The sequence below is a fragment of the Lissotriton vulgaris genome, chromosome 6, assembly GCF_964263255.1.
Source record: "Lissotriton vulgaris chromosome 6, aLisVul1.2, whole genome shotgun sequence".
In the NCBI taxonomy this organism is placed as follows: Eukaryota; Metazoa; Chordata; class Amphibia; order Caudata; family Salamandridae; genus Lissotriton; species Lissotriton vulgaris.
In genome coordinates this window covers 1,658,271,896-1,658,293,815 of record NC_141694.1, presented here as the reverse complement: position 1 = coordinate 1,658,293,815, position 21,920 = coordinate 1,658,271,896, and the positions used below count along the sequence as shown (strand labels likewise).

The 21,920-nt window shown below is 44.3% G+C and overlaps 1 protein-coding gene across 3 annotated transcripts in view; it reads left to right on the top strand.

Moving 5' to 3' along the window:
• UBR2 (ubiquitin protein ligase E3 component n-recognin 2) overlaps window positions 1-21,920 on the top strand; it is a 1,804,160-nt gene that overhangs the window by 293,117 nt on the left and 1,489,123 nt on the right. The window contains exons 11-12 of one of the 3 annotated variants that reach the window (XM_086927822.1): window positions 4,766-4,864; window positions 4,933-5,028. In XM_086927822.1, the coding sequence (XP_086783948.1) occupies window positions 4,766-4,864; window positions 4,933-5,028 (195 nt within the window). The remainder of the gene's footprint in view (window positions 1-4,765; window positions 4,865-4,932; window positions 5,029-21,920) is intronic. The other 2 variants (XM_086927821.1, XM_086927820.1) reach the window with 2 other exon arrangements.

Below are 21,920 nucleotides of genomic sequence, written 5' to 3'. Positions count from 1 at the left end.
CTTCCCTATTTTGGAAAGGTACTCGAGTCCCTGGTTAATAACCAGCTCACAACCTATTTAGAAAGCCACAAACTGGTAGGCCCCTCTCAATCTGGGTTTAGGGCTGCCCACAGCACTAAAACCTTGCTGGTGGAGGTTGTCAACAACATAAGACTTGCTCAGCACAACAGGCAGTCAGTCATGCTTGTCCTACTAGACCTGTTGGCAGCCTTTGACACCATCACTCTCAGTATTTTAGAAATAAGGTTGTGGGAGATGGGAGTCAGGGGAACAGCCTAGGAATTGCTTAGAAACTATCTAATAGATCAAACCTCCACCGATCAAACATCCACCGTACAAGTTGGCTCCTGGTCTCCAGTAGTCGGTTGGTAGATAAGGCAGTCCCTCAGGGATCCATTTTAAGTCCTACGCTCTTCAATCTCTTTGTGGCCCCCCTTGCCAAAGTGATCAGATGTTATGGTTTTGAAAAAGTGTCATACACCGATGATACTCAGCTACTGATCACCCTTGGTCCTAATCCAACTAACACTACACTCATATTAAAAAACGGCATGATCCACATTAACAACTTTATGCAATCCAACCACCTCCAACTCAGTGCCAGTAAGACAGAGATCATCCTTTTCGGGATCCTTTTTTGGTTGAACGATTGGTGGCTCCAGTGCCTTGGCCCTTGTTCATCTACCAAATCTATGGTACGTAACCTTGGAGTAAAGATCGAAAAGAAGCTGTCCGTAAAAGACCACGTAAACCACATAATGAGTACTTGCTATGGACTAATGTGTGGCTTACGCAAGATCTTTAAATGGAAAGCACTTCATTGGCTTCCCATCAGGAAACAAATCAGTTTCAAGGTTATCGGTCTGGTACACAAGACCATGTATGGAAACGGTTCTAGCTACCTGGCCAAAAAGTCAATTAGTACCTACCTAATAGGATGCTTAGGTCAGGAACTGCATTTCGTCTTACTCCCCCTCAGGATTTGCACTGCCAGGAATGGCCTTAAATCCTTTTCTCATTTGGCTCCTACTTTTTGAAATATCCCTTTCCTACTTCTGTCAGCCGTCTTTCTTGCCTTTACTGGAGTTCACTAGCGCTCTGAGACCCCTGGGTGATATTTATTGAGCGCACATCCTTATGACTTCTAAAACAGTTTATGTTCTGTTATATCGATTTAATAAAGCACAGCGAATCACACCCTAAGGTGTATCTCGGAACTCGACCTACTCATAAGCTGCATCTACTCATAAAAACAGGCAGGTTTTTAAAATTCTTTTAAATTGAGCGAAGTCCAAACAGCTCCGAAGGTAACCTGGAAGCGGATTCCAAGCCCTAAGAGCAGTATAGGAGAAAGCTCTGCCCTCATATCTTGAGGCACAGTTACGGAGAATGGACAGAAGCTCCTTATTGCTGGATCTCAAAGTGCGAGACAGTAATACCGTAATTTGTCCTTAAGGTACAAAGGGGACCAACCCAGTAGAACTTTGTGGGTAAGACAACGTAACTTAAAGATATTGTGCTTTCTGACCGGAAGTCAGTGAAGGGACAGGAGGATTGGGGCAGAACAGGAGCCTGCTGGAAGGATTACAACCTAACCGGGCTGGCATATTTTGCACCACCTGCAGTTTAGTCCAGCGGGTGTCATTAGCTACAATAAGCAAAGCCTTACTGTAGTCTAAACAGCTAATTATCACCGCTTGGACCAGTGTTTTTCCAGTCTAGGATGGAAGCCAGGGGAAAACGTTTTTCAAGAGCCACATGGTGGCAAAACATGTCCCTCTTGTGGCGGTAACATGGCTTTTCGTGGACAGTTCGTAGTCAGTTTTGATACCTAAATTGTTTGCTGATGGACTAGGGCAAGAAGCAGATCCCAATTCCGTAGACCAAAGATTCTGAGCTTTGCCAAACAGCAGAACCTCTGTCTTCTCAATATTCAGCTGAAGACAGTTCCTAGACATCCAGGCTGCAATGTTCCTCATACTGTCTTGAAAACACAGTACACTTAATGTCATGCCGCAGAGAAATGATCAGCTGAGTATTGCCGGCATAGGAGATTACTTTGAAACCAGTTATTTTGACAGTCTGGGACAAAGGAGAAACAGAAATATTCAACAGTGTTGGACTCAACAATGATACCTGAGGTACTCCTTTGGTAAAAGGAACCAGACGAGATTTAAAAGGACCCAGAGTAATGGTTTGAGTCTGGTCTTCTAAAAACAATCAGTCAACCATTGCAGGACAGTGCCTCTGAAACTGAACTAGTGCAGTCTGATCAGTATTGCATGAGAGAAGGTGTCAAAAGCTGCTGAACGATCCAGCAGCACAAGAATAGCAAGAATGCCAGCATCCAAAGAAGACAGATACAATCTATGACTGCAACCAGTTCAGTCTCGGTGCTATGGGATGCTCCGAATCCCAATTGAGAGGGGTCATGGATCGCATGATCCTCTAAGAACGTCATAAGCTGTTTGTTCACATAGCTTTCAAGCTTTTTTCCCCCATAAAGGGATACAATATATAGGACAATATTAGGTCACTTTGTAGCAGAACATTGGGCACTTCACGGTCTAGGATTACAAAAATATTACAGAGTAGCTCTTGGCGAAGCAGGGATAAACATCCGATCTGATGTATGCCTTTCCCTGGTTTTCACTAATGCTGATGTGCTTCATCAGATGTAGGAAATATTCAATGGCCATGAATTTGGGGGCTTTGAATAATCTGCAGAGGCTTTACTACACAAATGTCATCCTCTTCGGAAAGTGCAAATCTTGCACATTACCAGTTTTTTCTCTTCATCATATCAGGTCTGAGTCGGTCACTTAAACCACTTACGAATAACGTTTGTTCACTCACTTAGCTAATGAGGAGTTATGGTTTACTTGCCAAACAACTCAGTAGTTATCAGATGAGGTAGTTGACATCGTGACATCAGAGACCTTTATATGGTTGAGTGAATTCTCTACAATATGAGGTTACATTAAAGTGGTCCAAATCTGAGTAGATGTGAGAGTGCATGTTCCTATGGGATCCCAAGAGTATCAACTTTTGAACACCAGGTGAATTATGTTTCACCAGCTCTATTTCTGTCACAGTTAATTTAAACCTGGTGCTGGGTTAGTTAACGGTTACACCCTTTGGGCCTTTCTATAATCAAGCTTTGAAGACCGTGTTTCTCTTAGCAATCTTTAATAATAAGTGAGCTGCAGGCACATGATTATTGGACTAGCTCTACACTTTTTTCCAAGAACATCTGGACCTTATGGGTAAACCTATTGTTTCTGTACAATCTTTTGACAGATTTTCCCAAGAAACACTTTACACAGCTATCTTCTTTCTTTCTCCTTCTCCATTCTTTTCATGCTATGGGAAGGTTGCATAGATTGGACCCAAAACGGATCTCAACTGTTATATTGGAAGTAATAATGAACACTGAATAGACACCCAGTATTTTATTACCTGTGAGGAATCTTCCTAACAGACCTAGGACGGATACCTCAATAGAGTGTTCATTGCATCAAGCAGTGCTATGAGGCAGAAAGCAAAAATCTTTTAAAGGGCATCATAGACAGTACCAGGGTAAAACTCTGTGCCTTTGCAGGAGATTTGTAAACCACTTAGCCTTTATTGAAAGCATCTGCTCAGTGTTCCTACTGAGATTTTGGAGGTCTGTGATACAACACGTGTTAAAATAGCTTTTTTCCTTGTGCTCTGCATGGTCCCTACATCCAATTATTATATACTGCTTGAAAAGTTATTTGATTAAGATTGTGCTTGGAGAGTAGTGTGTGTGTGTGTATGTGTATATATGTGTATATATATACACACACACACAAAGATATCGTAAGACGTATATATTGCACCGAGGGGCTGAATTTCTCAAGGGTAACACTGAAGACAATGTGAGGGAAGATAGGCTGGTGAGAAAAAATTTGCCAATGAATAAATTATGATCACCACCAATATTAAAAATATATATATATATATATATATATATATATATTTATATATATATATATAATAATAATTTTCTTATTATTGGTGGTGATAATCATTTATTCATTGGCACATTCTATATTTATTATTTTTTTAATATTGGTGGTGATCATAATTTATTCATTGGCAAACTTTTTCTCACCAGCCTATCTTCCCTCACATTGTCGTCCGTGTTACCCTTCAGAAATTCAGCCCCTCGGTGCATTATATACGTCTTACGATGTCTTTGTGTGTTGCCGTGACTTAGTTGTTACTTGATTGTAAGAAGCAACCCACAGTGCAATTGTAATGTGAAAATTGTTTTAGGTGTCCCAGCCAAAGCTAAAGAATGTGTAAAGAAGCAAAGTATTCAACGTAAAATTACTGGAGGTAAGTAACTTCGTTTTTCTTTACATCTCTGAGAATTAATAAACTGTGTTAGAGTTCCTTAAAGTGGCAAGAAAAGTATCTTGTGGTCACTACTACTGTATGTTTATGATGTACCCATCATCTTTGAGCAGAGAAGTGTTATATGCTTGAATTAATATATATGCTGTACATAATACAAAGTGAATTGCATGTGGTAGGCTTGGTGTGGTTGGAGATTAGGAGTTATATAAGATTTCGGAAAATGTGTATTTAGCAAATTGATACAATATAATTTGCTGTATAGAACATAGTCTTTGCTTTGTCAGCATTCTAGCTTACTCATTGAAGTTCACTAGTGCAGGATTGAACTTAAAAATCAGGTCAGTGTGGAATAGAGGTGAATTTCCCCCTTGTTGTTTAGAGCTACCAGAAGTTGCAGAAAGATTATATGGAGGATGATCACGAGCGAGCAGTGTCGGTGTCTGCTCTATCTGTCCAACTCTTCACTGTTCCTACTCTGGTGAGTAGTTGTTGTTTTTTTAACTGATAGTTGGCACTCCTTGCCTTTTTTTGCCTTCCTTTTAATAGAACTATAAGCGAATGCAGAGTGAGTATGTGAAAGATGACGACACAGAGTTCTCAATCACTGACCTCTCGGTACAGATATACACAGTGCCTTCTCTCGTAAGTACTGAATGCCTCAAAATACAACACTTTTATGGCATTTTCTATAGGTTATGCTAAAACTCTAGATAATTGAACAATTGCAGTAATATTCTGGATACCTGCAGTATTTTTGGATATGTAATTCGCTGCATTAAATAGTATTTAAACAGTAACTTGATATCTAGATTCAAGTGTATGGTGCTCTTATGATAATGTGCTTGCCTGTTTTGTTTGAACAGTCCCCTCAGAGCACCCTTGCATGAACAAAAATGTAGAAAAGTATTCTTGTATTTTTATTGTGAAATTATCAAAACTTTGTTCAATTAAGCTTTTACTCAATCCAAATGAAAAATATAATAGTTCAAACCTTGGTTCATCTTTTAATGTGTATGATTGATTTGTTTCCATCTATACATATTTGGAGGTTTCTAACTTACGAAACATGTTAACTTATTTGTGCATTTTATTTTGTGGTGCTTACAATTTATGTGGTGTGATATATGTATATATTTGCAGTCTTTGTAAGGTTATATGGCATAGGTAGGCACAAACTGAACTGTGGCAAGTTGCTTTTAGGTTATGCAAATAATGGTTCATAGTCATGTTGATAGGATTCTCCCCTTACTGTGTTCTTGAGTAGGTGTGCAGCACAATGGGACATTTTGCCAGCTTTGCTTGTGCCCCCCCACCCTGTCCCCATATTTATTGTTTTTTGGGGTATCCTGCTGAATGCCCAGTTTTCTCCTCCCTGATGTCATCGTTTTTTGCCCCTCTATTCCAATTCTTTCTCCCTTTTGGATTATTTAGATTGTACCCTCTGATACCCTCATTTAGCTTATCCCAGACATACTTTTCTTCCTTACCCTTTCTCGCTTTCACCCACCTGTTTGTCTCTTCGCGGGGTGCCTGGACATACCCTCACAACCCTCACAACCCTCCCATCTCTCTGATCTTTCCCCAGGTCTCCTCCATTTAGCCTTTTCTCCCATTACTCTTTTTCCTGAATATTAGGACTCACAAGGAAAGGCTACCAGTTAGTGCAAGCTGTCTTGTTGCAAAAGATCAATTCTATTATTTGCTTACCAAGAACTTAAAGTGAGCTTGAAGCCTCTCATTGCTTAACTATTGGTTGTCTTTATTGTCACTCATTTGCTTGCTTCTTATTCAATGGCTTGCTTTCCTCTTCTTCTCTACTTATGATTGTGCCTGCATGTCACCATTGCCTCTTTAACATCTGTTTGGTTATCTGACTTGTATCCTTCTACTGCTTACTGTTAGGCAGCAACTTTTCAATTTTTTGGTTTAGGACTCCATGAGAGTGCATGTGTTTTCCAGCTGTCCCACTCCAGGGCTGATTTCACCCTGCCTAATATCCACCACCACACTCCGTTTTGCTCTCTTGTGTGCTGTGCTCTCTCATGTTCCTTATTTTTTAAAGCTCTTTTTATTAATTGTTTACTGTGTACATACACTTCAGTGATTAATTCAACACATTCACATCATGCCCCCCGAGTTGGATTATCAGACCTGCATCCAATGCCCTCGTACATCTCTACATTTGTCCAGAGATTCCTCACACCATTCCCAGTGTCCCATACTCTTGAAACTCTAGACTCAATTCTGTTACCCCCGCAGAGGGGGCATTCAACGTAGGTCTCCTTCATCCCGCCACAGGCCGTATATTTTCTGAAATTTTCTATGGCAGCCTCGGGCCCTATAGACTGACTTCTCGCATGCATACACCAGTCCAGTTTGCCCGCCCATTGTTTAATCGTGGTGGGTGTTGTTGCTATCCCATAGCTGCACTATAGCCCTCCTGGCCACCATAAGGGCTATGTTGCACAACAGCATTGTGTGTTTGGATATTATCTATTCCACCCTATGCCCACGGTGGCCAACCCCAGACCCAGTGATATCTGCTCCCCGGTGACCTCGTAGACCCACCCTCTCAACTGTTCCCAGTAGTTTCTAAGCCTCTGATAGTCCCACAGTGTGTGCAAGAGTGTACCCGATTGTCTGCACCCCGTTAGGCATCTGTCCGTGCCAGACCTCCCCTTATGGTGCAGTCTGGTTCTAGTGTAGTATGCTCTGTGTAGGATCGTCAGCTGTATTAGGTGGAACCCTGCTCTGATTGGCATCTTCCTCGGGTGTCTACATGCCTCTCCCCAATTCTCGTCTTCTAGTGTACCCAAGTCTTTTCCCCACCACTCTTTCAGTGAGGAGAGCGGGGAATGGATATTATTGAAGAGAGTTCTGTAGACCATGTACACAGTATGTTTTACGCAGCGGGTTGCCAGCGCTCTTTATTCTGTAAGGGTTTCATCTGCGATCTCTTGACATCTCCGTACCCCCGGGGCATGTTTCAGTTGTAGGTGTCTGTAGCGTTGTGTGCCAGCCAACTCATATTGATTCTGAAGCTCCTCAAACAGGAGGCGGCCTTATTCTCCTAGCTTAGAGATCTCTATCATGTCCCTTTGTCTCATTCCCTCCAGCTGCCTCAGGTCTGCCAGTTTCCCCGATACCCAGAGGGGTGTCTCCAGCGCCAATTTTCCCACCTATTTCAACCTCTTAGTGGCCTTCTTCCAGATCAAGTCATTGTGGGTATTGTTGCTGGTTGTAGTCGGCCGGTACTATGCAGATGTCGCAGACAGTCCCCCTGGTTCCCTTGACTATCTATCCACCTTTTGGACCGGTTCTTGTTGAGAATCAAAGACCCACCCTTTTATTACCAACAACTGAGGCGCACAATAATATAGTTGGTGGTTCAGCAGGAGAATTCCTCCCTTGTAGTAGCCTCTGGTGAGCATCAAATGTACTATACAAGAGCCCCCCCCCCCCCCCCCCCCCCCAATTACAGTGAAGCAATCTGGTTGTTGTGCCCACCTCCTGGAAGAACACCTCTATCACCTTGAAAAAGGTGTTCTTGAGCATGTATAGGAGTTTGGGCAGGGCAGCTGTGCCCAGCAATGAGAGGGGGAGTTTCCGTCAATGACTCTAGTCCTTTTTGTAATCCTAGAGGATTCTCTACAGGTTATGGTTGTGAAATACTGCTCAATGCAACAATATAAACACTCAGATATGTAAATCCCTTCGGTGACCAGCGCAGCGGTCACTCCCAGCTCATCTGGGATTGTTCTTGTGTAATGAGGAATGCTACTGACTGGACCCAATTTAATGAGCACCCCTGAGTACTTTCCATTATGCTCAGGATTTATTATATACAAGTTATGGACTGGGCCCTGTCCACCCTGTAGAGTAAGATATAGTTAGCATAGACTGAAATTGGGAAACCATCTTTACAACGCAGTCATTAAATTGCACTACATTTACAACGCATACCATTACATACTACCCCTACAATATCCAACACGTACCCTACTGTTGAACCCCCTGGAGTTAGAATAGTATTTTTTACCTCTACGCTATACAACACTTACGTTAAATGCAACGTAATGGTATGGGTTGTAAAGGTATAATGCGATGTAATGGAATGCGTTGTAAATGTAGTTAAAAAAAATTCCACCGCCAATGCGAACAGCAGGGGTGAAAGAGTACACTAGTCAGGAACTCCAGCTCAAATGCTATCTTCCACAACACCGCCAGGAGGTGCCCCATTCTATTGAATCAAAGGATTTCTTGGCATCTAGTGCCAGGAGGAACACCTGCCCCCGAGGGCTTCTCGTCATGCCAGGCGCCCTACTAACAACCTTATCAGGTTCTGCCTCATGGATCTATGGGGCATGAAGACCGACTGGTCTGGATGTACTAATTTGTCTATGACCTGGAGTTAGGCGGTTTACCAGAACCTTGGTCAAAATTTTTACTTCCAAGTTTAGCAGGGCAGTAGGTCTATAAGAGGCATATTGGCCCACCGGCTTATCCTTCTTGTGAATCATTACTATTGCCGCTATTGGGAGAACCCGCTCTTTTTTCGCTTCATAAAACATACCTCTGAGCCGGGCAGTAAGTTTACACCCTTGGCATTTATAAAATTCTGATGGGAACCCATTTGGGCTTGGGGCCTTCCCTCCCTTGAGCTGGCTAACTGCTTGCCTAATGTTCCCTCTCTCCCCCAATCTCTCTGTCCAGCATTTATTTGTCGTCTGCATCAAGGGCAGGGGTAGGGATGTCCGCAATGAACTCATGGCATTGTCCCCACTCCATCCCCACCCTAGAGTCATATTGTGTCTGCAGATATGCCGCAAAGGCCTCCGCTGTGCCCTCCATACCACCATCCTCATTCTCTACCGGTGGTACCCAATGCCCACCCTACCTCCCTTTGCGCCAACCAAGCCAGTAGTTTGCCAGTCTTCATGCCAACCTTGTACAGCTTGTGCTATTTGGCCCTATATTTCACCTTTGCATCCTGATTTACCAGGTTTCTGTACTCGTCTCTGGTGAGGGCAATTCGGGGCGTGAGGTCTGGGTCAGGATTGCCCATATTTTCTGACTCCTCACGACATATGCTTTCCTTCAGTACTGTGACTTCCCTAGCCCGTTACATCTTTTGCCCTGTGATGTGCAAGCTAAGGTGGCCCCTGATCACTGACTCATTTGCTTCCAAGATGCTGATTTTGGAGTGTACCAAGTGTGTATTCTCTAAAAAGCATTTTTCTGTTGCCCTCAGTAACTCCTGTGTGGGTCAGTTGGTTAGTTCTCACTATCAAAGGAGAGAGAGAGGACTAGGTAGCTAGTCCGTATCCCCAGGGTTTTATATGTGAAATCAATAAGGACTAGCCTATTTGTGAATTTACATAGACTCAAGACTATACAACAGGGTACAAACCCTTTTGTTTGTTCATGAAGCCCTCACCCACCAACCTGTTTGGTGGCAAGCTTCATCATCGGGCCCACCCAGTGACACCAAGTGTGTCCCGGGTGTGCTTCGACGCCTGAATACAGTGGAGCAGGTATGTTTCTGAGTGTGCAGTGTAGTGATGTGAAGGTGAAAGTTTAAAAGCTATACAGGGATCCCAGTACTACAGTGTAAATTATATTTTAATAACTGGGTCACTGTTAGCATTAAAAAAGGCTGTTGGATGTTATAGGAGTGTTAATTAGGGTCTCCTACATCCAGGTGGGGTCTACATGTTTCAGCCAGGCCTTTATGATTAAAACTGGCTTTCCTCAGGACCAAAGTGTGTAGGTGCAGATTACTTAATTTTAAGTGATTGTGTAATCTTAAAAATTTGTAGCACTCGCTAAGGTGCTTTACATGTGTGAGGTGGCTTGTTGACAAATTTGCCCTATTTTGTAGTCCGGCAGAGGAGTGGACCGAAACTTTCGGTCAGTGTCTGCGTTGAACCTCTTGTCGTCTCGGAGGTCGCAGAGACAAGAGGTTCAAGAGGTTCAACGCAGAGGCTAATTTGGCAACAAGCCAACTAATGCTCTAAGAGGGAATCCCCGTCACACATGTAAAGCACCTTAGCGAGTGCTACACATTTTCAAAATCATACAATCACTTAAAATTAAGTAATCTGCACCTACACACTTTGGTCCTGAGGAAAGCCAGTTTTCATCATAAAAGCCTGGCTGAAACATGTAGACCACACCTGGATGTCGGAGACCCTAATTAACACTCCTATAACATCCAACAGCCTTTTTTAATGCGAACAGTGGCCCAGTTATTAAAATATAATTTACCCTCCGGTACTGGGATCCCTGTATAGCTTTTAAACTTTCACCTTCGCGTCACTACACTGCACACTCAGAAATATACCTGCTCCGCTGTATTCAGGCGTCGAAGCACACCCGGGACACACTCAGTGCATTGGGTGGGCCTGATGATGAAGCATGTCACCAACCAGGTTGGTGGGTGAGGGCTTCATGAACAAACAAAAGGGTTTGTACCCTGTCGTACAGTCTTGAGTCTTTGTAAATTCACAGATAGGCTAGTCAGTTGGTTAGTTCCATGAATCAAGTTTCCAGTTCTGTGTGGTCCAATAGGTCATGGACAGTAGCTGCGTGAGGAGGGGGAGTAATCTGAGACTAGGTAGTGTGTGCCTCTGAACTGCCGACCCTGCGGTTCCAGCGCAAAAACTAAGTCTTTACTAGACTTCGAGCCAGCCGTGCCAGATGTATAGGAAGATTGCCTTCTTTTGGGATTTTCTTCCCTCCATATGTCAGCTAACCCCATTGCACCCATGCACTAGTGTAGGCGGGTATCAGCCTCCAGTTCCCTCTTGCCCGAATGACCCTGTTCCAGTCACCCCGCGTTGTGACATTGAAATCTCCCCCAATGAGTAGCACCTGGGCAGGTGGCCAATCCTCTCCCCTGGCTGTCCTAGGATTTTTGGCTGCAAATAGGATCGCAGATACCAGGAGGCAACTATCAGGAGCCCTCCCTCGTATACTCTGCCGATTGCCACAAAACTGCCTCTCTGGCCTGTCCACATTTGGGATTTCTAATGCCAGGGAGCTGTGTGCAAGGTACAAATCCTCACAACCCTGTTGTAAATCCTGAGTGTATAAGTAGTGTGTATCGACCTTTCCCCAGGAACCTGCACTTATTCCCCAACAAATGCGTCTGCTGTAGCAGCAATGTCTCAATATTGTGTCTTTTTATGTGTTTGGATACCAACCCCTCTTCAACGTGTGCCCAAGCCCATTGACATTCCATTGGAGGATGGTGAGCCCACCTTTGTGGCCTTCAACCCGCCGTAGTGTAGCCATGGGCATTGCTTATTGTGGACATGCCTGTGGGTGACCCTGGTCTGTGCATGTGTGTGTCCCAACATGTCTGTGTCTTCTTGTCCGAACCAAAACACCCCACCATATAAAACTCAAACTGCTGGTTTAAAACTGCCAGTGCCCCCAATGCACGCGGTGCCTGTCCGCCACCCCCATTCCCAGTATCAAACCTAAACTTGAACTTTCCTCCTGTCACCTGGGGAAAGGAACAGCTCTGAAATGATGAGTGTTGCTTTTCTGTGATCAGGCCATGCCTCTGCAGGCACCACCACTTGTGTTCTGGCAGTCTGCACCCATGGTCGTAAGTCCTTAATGTTCAATCAGGGAGGCCATGGGTCATTCACACATGTTTGCTTGCCTCTGGTGCACTCCTTACATCTGTTCACCGCTCTGCTGTGCCCTGCTTCATTGGTGTAGTACGCATCTTCCCCTGCTGTCTACTTTCCAGTTGTTGCCAACCTTCGAGCCTCTTTGAGGCCTTTCCGGGGCATTGAAGAACCAGGAACGCCCCTCAGCTAGCACTTTCAAGGGTGCCTGGAGGATCATCATGTATTGCAAATTCCGTCTCTGAAAGGTCCTCCTCACCTTGTCAAAAGATCTACCCTGTTCCTGGAGGACTTGAGTATATCCTGGGAAGTTTGTGATTACTTGGACTTCAGGGCATTTGGGGTTGTGCAAGTAGATCACCCTCAGGATTGCGTCCCGGTTTTGATAATTCAGTATGAGCGCCAGAAAAGGTCTTGTTCTGCTCCCGGGCATAGGTGGAGTCGCAGGGACCCAGTGTGCTCGTTCAACCACACAATAAGTGGATAGATCCTCTGTATGTCCTATGCGACACATCAGATTCCCCACAAAACTCTCCGCCTTCTCCGGTACTCCTATTGTGCATATGTTATTGCGCCTGGATCGTCCCTCTGTGTCTTCAGCACATGCATGAGGATGAGTGGTGCAGGGTGTGGATAGCTTCTGTGTGATCGGTGAGGGTGACTTTCGCTGCACATACTGTTTCGGAAATGTTCCTCATGTCTGCGCAAATCCTCATTACGTCAACAGCCACTGTGTTTTGATATTATTCTATAGTGCTGAGTGGGTGTCCTGGATTGCATGGAGCTGTTTTTGAGAGATGTGGTCTCTCTCCTCCTCCTGCCTGCTGTGTGCCTCCTTGCTTCTTCTGTCCCTTTGCAGCACATTGCATAAGTGTCCTTTTCATTTGCTTGTGGGGGCTTTGTGGCTTTGTTGCGTACCATCTTTTTTGCGGAAAACATTCATATGTTGCAGCACCTTCAAATGGTTGGTTCCTATGTTAGAAACGTGCAGCCCGTATTTCAGGTACGAAAAATGAAGGGAAAGAAACACTGCTGAGTAAAGGAGCATTAAGTCAAAAGAGGTCACAGTCACCTTTAAGACAATAATTAAAGTGCTCCAACTCTTCACTCCTGTGGGACAAATTATAACTCCTTCAATCTGGCTTCCAAGAGTTGCTTACTTATGTTTTTGCAGAAGCCTGATACATACCCGAAAGGTATTCCATTTTGCTACAGTTGCTCCACTTGTATGTGTCGTACACCCCAGAAATGTCCTGGCAACATAAACCATTGGCCTGCACTTGGGGTAGAGACTGTGGGACATTTATTTCAGGAGAATCAACTATTACCGGTTGGAAGCGGACATAGGTAGGCTTCTCAATGACAGCGAATGAGATTGTGTACTTGCTTACCCTTCTTCAGTATCATGGAACACTTTCTTCAAAGTAATACAATCCTACACAACACACAGAGCCTACCTGACACCAGCAGAACGAAATTAATATATCCCAGGAGCGAATGGCCTATGTGCCCAATGCAGAATGAAAGAGCAGACTTAAATACGCATGCTGTGAACATGCTCAGGGCAATCCCACTTTTAGACATAGGTTACTTCACACTTGGGTCAATTTTCAGGGTATGTGGACTTGCATAGCTGGTGTAATTACATGCAACAAGGGCTGCACAAAAAACACCTGGAACCAGGGGCAGTTGTATATAAATGTGGAACAAGGGTTCCAAGTAGAACAGAGAAGACGTTTAGATAATCACATTCACGGTTACAAAAAAAAATAAAAAATTAATCAATGGTAATAAGGAAAAAACATGGCCCACTCAATAATATCACATAAGCGTATTCTATTTACATTGCTAATCATAATTCTATGTGTATGTGCTCAGTGTTGAGGTGTTTATATAATCAGCATGAAATAAACAGAGCACAGTGTGCTAAAAAGAACCAAAGACAATGGAACATCTCCACAGTCTTTCTAGTAGGTACAATTATTTGACTCCCAATTATGTGGCAACCTAATGACTAATAATTATTAAGGGGTTTGGTAAGGATGCTTCGAGATTCTCTCAGTGAGGACAGAGACTTGGGATCTGGTGTTTTTTTTTTTTATAAGCATTCACCAAATTAAGTTAGACACTGCGGTAGGGAGCATTCCAGTCCAGCCTTGAGTAAGGTGCTTCAGCATTCTGCATCATTTAGCCCCTATTCTATGCAAGGGTTAAGGTTTCTGGGTGAGGTACTTGTGTGGCTCTGACTCTGCTTGGTGAGGCAAAATAATTAACTTCCTTTGCATCCTTTATGTTGCTGATCGATAGACTTGATTGCAAATGTACATATTGTTTTTGAACCACAATAGTCTGGCTCCACTGACTTATTGTTCCAGCTTCTTAGTGTAGAGCAGAGAGATTTTGACCCAGGCATCTGTGTTGGGACAGATAGACCAGGTTCTCCCACCACTAGTGGAATTTATGTGCTGATGTGGCTGAAATCTGGGTAGCCAAACTGCATAGGAAGGTGCGTTGTTTAGTGCAGTGCTGCCTTCTCCAGTCTTCCAGAGATCTGCATTTGGCACTTGATGCATAGAAAATAATTTTCAAACTTTGTTGCATCAGATGGGATTTGAAGCATCCTCAATAGATTGGGATTGTGATTTGTTTGAGGGAGAATTGGTAACTGTAAAATTGTTGGCTATTTTGCTATTGTTTACCCACTTAGAAGATCTTGCTACATGTTGCTGCTGTGCCATGGTGGTTACAACATGGATGACAGGGATTTGAAAGCCCTCTCTTCCACATTTAGTACTCTCCCAGTATCTCAAAACAGTACAATTGTTTTCCTTGTTAGTATTGGCAGTCCCTGTTCAGGTTATCAGAAGAGCCATGCCCCTGCCTTGGACTTCAAGAGAATAGTTCTCATCTCCGAGAGTAATCAAAAATGGAGGAAAAATAATCGTCTTTACCATGTCTAAACAAATGTTTAAATGCTCCAAAGACCAGGAATTATGATCTTATACGAAAAACTCCACCACTCCATTGCTTACTAGAATCTTGATGGCTGAATGAGTTATTGTCCCAATGACCTCCAGTGTTCAATTTGCGCCCTGTGGTGGTTTCTTCTAGTACAATACTGAATTTATGAGCCTAGCCCCCAAATTATTTTGATTTTATCCTCCATGGACTTATATAGGATCTGTAAAGTGATCTTTAGAGAGCTGTTTTATGATGCATACATCGGCCTGTGGGTTCCTCACATTATGAATTATCGTGCACCAGCATTCCAAGGAAATTAATTTCTTAGCTCTCCCACGTCGACGAGGTCGTCACAAAAGCACGGCTCCACTCGCGACTCCGTATGACGTCACCTGAGCCATAATTTTTTATGGGACTCTCCATTTTACATGTGATACTATTGTTTCTATCTTCTACTTCGTGTTACAGTGAGAATGGCTACTTTGAAGAAGTCAGGTTTCAAGCCCTTTAGGGAGTGTGGGGCCATATGTCCAGCACGGATTCCCATGACGACTATCTCTGGTGTCTTTCTTCGGACCACGACGTCGAAGGGTGTTTGTGCTGTCATAAGATGAACCCTAAGGCACTGAAGGAACGTGAGGCGAAACTCTTCATGGTGCGGTCCAAAAAAGAAAAGAGTGGTCGCAGGAGATCAAAGTCGTCGACGTTGCACATTTTCAAGTTGAAGAAGCATAAGAAGAAGAGAAGACATGGATCTCAACATCAATCTCGAAGGGCAGGGCTTCGAGGTCGGCCTTCCCCATACAGCGGCATCGTGACAAGGATGCCATCTCGCCGTCGCATACTCCTTCTCCGCTGGCGACTCCATCCAACTCTCCTGCGTTGAAGGATTCGCATGCACTCAGGGAGTCTTCTCCTACGGCTTCGCCTGTACCGACTCAGATGTCTCCGGCACCTAAGCCTCAGCTCCCGTAAGGCCACAGATGGATCCAGACCAGGGGGCTTCGGCTCATTATCCTCCTTTTCCAGGACCAGGAGCCGATCAGTTGGATTTCCTAAATGCGATGTTTGGCATGTTTGCCAAGGTATCTCACCCTACTCTACCACGGGCTGTCTGGCTCCGTGGGTCCGCTTGCCTTTAATTTCGGCTTTTCCCAGCAGTATGCCCAGGCACCTTTTGAGCCTTTCATGCTGACGGCTCCGTCATAGCAGCTTCCGGCACAGAGGTTTCCGACTCCGATGCCTCAATCTTCGGCGGTGTCTGATGTTGGGACGACGTCTTCCCTGATTCGAGCGGCGCCGCTGCCCTCTTTGGAAGAGCCTCCTTCGGCGCTATTGTCACTGGCACCGATCCTGAAATAGTGTTCCGGGAGTGAAGCGTAAAGACTGTTGGAAGAAGAGGAGTGCCAGCAAGAACATGAGGAAAGGGATATCCTCAAGTCCGTGGACGACTTAGAGGGCCCTTGGGAGGCCAGTGGCCTCAATACTTCCCCGGAGTGGGAGCTTTCATCTCTGAAGGCCTTGCCTTCACAGGACTTTGCTCCTGATCACTCAGTCATCAGGAAAGCCGCAGGCCTGTTGGACCTTAAGTTGCCCTCAGCTGAGGTGAAGTTAATTAACTTGACTAAAGTGTTGCATTCTCCTTCTTCTTCTGTTGAGCCTCTTCTGTCTTTCAACAAGGAGTTGACTGAGCCAATTATGGAAGTGTGGCAGAAGCCCTTGTCTGCTCCTGCAGTCTCTAGGTCAGTGGCAAGACGATATAGGCCTGCTCCTGGTGATCCAGCTTTTCTTTCTGCCCATCCTTCGCCAGAAAGCTTAGTAGTTCTGGCTTCTTGTTCCAAGCAGTAAACTAGATCCTTCCCCACCACTTCGGGGGACAGAAACTTAAAAAAAACTAGAACAGTCTTCCAAAAAGGTGTTCTCCTCAGCAAGTATGGTTCTGAAGTCGACAAATGGCACGTGTTTGCTAGGAAGGTACATTCATGCACCAAAATACTCCCCAGGTAGTGAGTCTGTGGAGTGGCTCAGACCAGGAAATCCTGCAGGACTGAAAGGTCAAAGTACCCTTCCCACCGAAACTGGCTTCCCAGGCAGTAGCACTTCATGAACGTGTGAACTTACTCCCATCTTGCCTACTACACCCAAGAAAACGCCAAAAAGAGCTGATCGTCCACCTGGTGATCCTTGGTGCAATAGCTCATAGCTGTCTTCTGCTCTAGGTGGTTGATTCTCTCTTCCTCCTTGAATGGTTGAAGAAGAGCAGAAACTGGCGACAGGGTGATAGATGGCTCAAAGTGGAAAGGCTTCACAATTTTTGAGAGGAACTCTGCCTTGGTCCTTAGCACTAACTTGTCTGGGGGGAAAGGAGCTGTACGTTTCTGGACAGAACTTGCAGCTCCCTTACTTATGTGAAGAGCAGACATGATCACAATGACGAGCACAGTTTTTAACGTGAGCCTTCTTAGAGGACAGTTGTGCATCTGCTCCATTGGGGTGCACATTAAACAAACAATGATGGTTCTGTCGGGAAGAGCATTTCAATTGAACAGCAATTAATGCAACAATTTACTTATATATCCCATGAAGGATATACACGGATTAAACAAACAAATAAATAAACACTGATCCCAATGGAAAGAAAGTTCATCTTTAGTATTCAAATCTCTCTTAGATCTTAACTCAACAAAATATTAGGTCTTTAATGGATTGAATTAATTCTTTTGTTCCTTGGGACTTTGTGCAGTCGGATGTGTAGCAAAGTACGTCGACGTTTCGACCCTAATGTTGATGTGCTGATTTATGCGCATCTAGAGCGGGTCTTCATCAGGACTGGAAAGGGAGTAGGACAGCCTTATTGTTAGGTGTGTCATTCATCTACTTCTTTACTGATGGAGGTGCTTGTCAACCGACAAGCGCTTGTCGTGGTGTGGGTTCACAGCTTCTTTTATTGTAGATTCTTCTGCACCAGCCGGTGGGAAGATTTTCGGGTCTGGGTCGCCTCGGCAATTGTTCAGGCGTGTGTGGACTGACGTCTGGTTCAGTCGGGTCCTCGCGGTAAGTGCCTGCATTTACCGCGAGGACCCGAAAGGGAGTAGGACAGCCTTCTTGTTAGGTGTGTCATTCATCTACTTCTTTACTGATGGAGGTGCTTGTCAGCCGCAAGCGCTCGTTGTGGTGTGGGTTCACAGCTTCTTTTATTGTAGATTCTTCTGCGCCAGCCGGTGGGAAGATTTTCGGGTCTGGGTCGCCTTGGCAATTCAGGCGTTTGTGGACTGACGTCTGGTTCAGTCGGGTCTTCGCGGTAAATGCATATTGTATATTGTGCAGCACACCTAATATTTTGTTGAATTAAGATCCAAGAGAGATTTGAATACTAAAGATTAACTCACTTTCCATTGGGATCGGTGTTTATTTGTTTGTTTAATCTGTGTATATTCTCCATGGGATATAGAAGTAAATTGTTGCATTAATTGCTGTGTTCAATTGAATTGCTTTTCCCGACCGAACCATAATTTTTTGTTTAATTACCCGCCCGGGTTATGAGGGTTACAGGGTCACCCCATTACACTTAATGGAATGGCCAGTGGGGTGCACATCAAGAATTAGAAAAGCAAATTGAAGCCACACTGGGGCATCACAAAGTCTCTTTTCAGAAACATATTAGCCCTTTCAAAAAACACATATTACAATGTGTGAATTAAACAAAGTTGACTGATCAGGCAATTGTAGAAAAGCTGATAAGGCCAACAGAGAATATCTGACAACAGGTCCTGTAAGGATTGGATATTCCAGGAAGAACACCAAGCACCAAACTTTTCCCAGTGTCCCGCATAGGTGGCCTTAGTAGAGGAACGTGTGGCTTCCAAAACCATATTCACCACTTCAAGAGCAAAGTTGAAGGCTGCTAGCTGTCGCCTCTCAATCTACAAGCATTGAGGTGCAACTTGTGCAGGCAGCTGGGGTGCCGAACTCTGCATTTCTGTTGTGACAGTAGCTCCTCCTAAAGAGGCGGCTGAATCGGAAGACATATGCTCGTGGCCAGAAGGGGGTGGGGAGTGTGAATCTCAAATTTCCCAACTAAAAATGGAGTGGCCTACCGAGCGGAAGGGTGAGATGACCAAGGTTTGGGATGCCAGGTTCTGAGCTGGGATGGTGCAGTGAGCTAAAAAACGGTGATGGATCAAGCCCTGATCTCTTGACTGGGTAAGAGTATTCTGCATCATTCAGAAACTCTGTCCATCACCACCCCCTTTTCCAAAATTGGGATGGACTGATTACATGAGGAACAGGGTCAGTACTGATTTGCATTAGGTATGCTTCTATCTAAAGTGGCACATTCAGTGAAAAACGATGGGTTGTAATGCTACCCTGAGTGACTGCCACTGGTTGGACTATTTGCAAGCATTCATCACATCACAGTTTGGATGTTTGAGTGCCCCGTAGTATACCAGGAAACCTGATAATGGTGCAGCCTTTTATGTCTACTACTGCCAATGTTTGAGTTTCACGATGTAGTAAATTTGCACCCATTCAAGGAGTACAGGTGCATATTTACTATTTTTTGTTAAACCAGTCACACTATATATTTAAGTTTTTGCTCCAAAAAATAAACAAGTTCAAAGCTCCTAGTGAAATGAAAACAATGAGAAAAACCTACAAAGACATAGCAGACCCGACTCAGGTCCCCTAGACCCAACTACTAAGCTAAAAATGCATTTGGGGGGTCCCACCTCTGAAGCTATGCCTCTGCCCATCCCACCTAGGCCTGGTAGTTCTCCCTGAGAACTCCTGACTATGGTCACATACAACACAATGGCCTGGAATTCCTGCCATGGGATAATTTTAACTGTACTTCCACTGTACACACTCTCCTTCGTCTTTCCTGCGAGAAGCCATGAAGGTAAATTATCAAATTATTGCACGTCGACAGAGCTCCATGCTTCCACCCTCAGCTTTTGCATATCATCTTATCAAGTAAGTGACGCCCTCGCGTACTAAAACCAAGTTTCAAATAGATGTGGGTGCGCCAGCAAATTAATTTGGGTGAGCCAAGCCAGAATTGAGCCAAGAGTCAATGCACAAGCCAAACCATGAAAACATTTGGCATGTACATTGTGCTACAAACATCATGTAAAAATATAATACAGGTTCTTCCAAATTCAAAAAAGTGTATTTCTTTAACATAGAGAAGCGTTTTACCTTAGTACATCCGATTATATCACTGCATTGTTTTTATAGTAAACTGAAAGGCATATCCATAGTCATGTAAACTCTAAATGTGGCCTAGATTCATATTATAGATGGAGAATTATTATAGTGTATTACTTCAAACATAAGAGGGGCCTGAACAGCACACGTAATGAACTCAAGTATTTAAATGTGCTCTCATATATGATAATATGAAAAAAGGAGGCTTTGTGAAATAAAATCTTTGCATAACATCAAACAATTTCTATAAGCAGGGAAAATGGTTTTTATTCAATGCTATCTGGTTTCACATTTTGAAATTCAGAGACACAAGTGTGAAGCCAAGAACATATTTATTTGGGAAGTTTCAAACCCAAACATCCCTCTTAAGCCTACTGGTTACCACACTCTTCTGCCCTGATCCGGAGCCTCTAGGATGACTTTTGCATGGCCATTCCTAACCTTCTTCAGAACTTTTGGCCGGAGAAGTAGAGGTGGGAAGGGGTACAGGAGACCCGAGCTCTAGTCTAACCGAAAGACATCTCTAAGCGAGAACTGCCTTGGGAGCTCCAGCTCGCAAAAATTTGGGCACTGTGCATTCTCATCGATGGCAAAAAAGATCGAGCCAAGGTTCTCCCCATTGGTGAAAAATGCCCTCTACCGCTTGAGAGTGCATCTGCCATTCCTGATTCAATAAGCACCGCCGACTGAGTTTGTCCATCCTGCATTCATAGTTTCTTACAAGGTTGTTGTAAGGTTGGGGCGATGTCCGGACATACAGTAAGTGCCACAGGCACAGAGCGTCCTGGCACAGGAACCATGTCCCCACTCCACCCTGCTTGTTGCAGCACCACAGTACCACATAGTGGTAGTGTTGTCTTTAAATACCTGTTCTCCTGTGAAGGAAGGATTTTAGTGGCAAGCAAATCTTTCGCAACTTCCAGAAGGTTGATGTGAAGGCGGATTTTTGCCAGAGACCTCTGATCTCAACCTTTCCCATATGATCTCCCAAAACCTGAATTGATGCATCTGTCAGAATAATTATCTAGTAGTGAAGCAGGGACGGGGATCTGCCACCAGTCCAATCTGAAAGGTTCCTTTGGTACTGAGCCCACTGAGACTTCAGTTCCCATTGCAGAGCCTGCATGCAAGAGGTTAAGAATCCTCAGAACCCCTGTCACTGAGAACCGGGTCAAGCACTGAAACATGGGGATCATAGCCCACATTTATTTAGGTGGAAGGAAGGCTTGAAACCAAAACTTGCCCAGGATGGGTCTCACAAAAAGGGTCCTCTGTGAAAGAGTTGGGTATGACTTGGGTGCATTGATGGAGAATCCCAGCAATTTCAAGAGATTGACCATCGTCTGAAGATGGTCCATGGCTTTTTGAGGCGAGCTTACCATCAGCAGATAGTCTTCGAGGTATGGAAACATTGGTATTCCAACCTACAAAGATGGGCACAGACAACCACCATCACTTTCATGAACATGCAAGGGGCACTCGTAAGGCCATAAGGGAGCAGGGAAAACTGATGGTGGTCGTGGCCTACTTGGAACCACAAGTCATGTCTGTGGGACTGCAGGATGGGGATATGAAAGTGAATATAGGTGTCCTGCAGATCCATGGCCACCATCCATTCTCCTGGATTCAGGGCAGACAGAACTTGGGCCAGAGTGAGCATCTTGAGCTTCTCTTTCTTGTGGAAGAAGTTCAGGGGGTGGAGGTCTAGAATAGGATGAAGTCCTC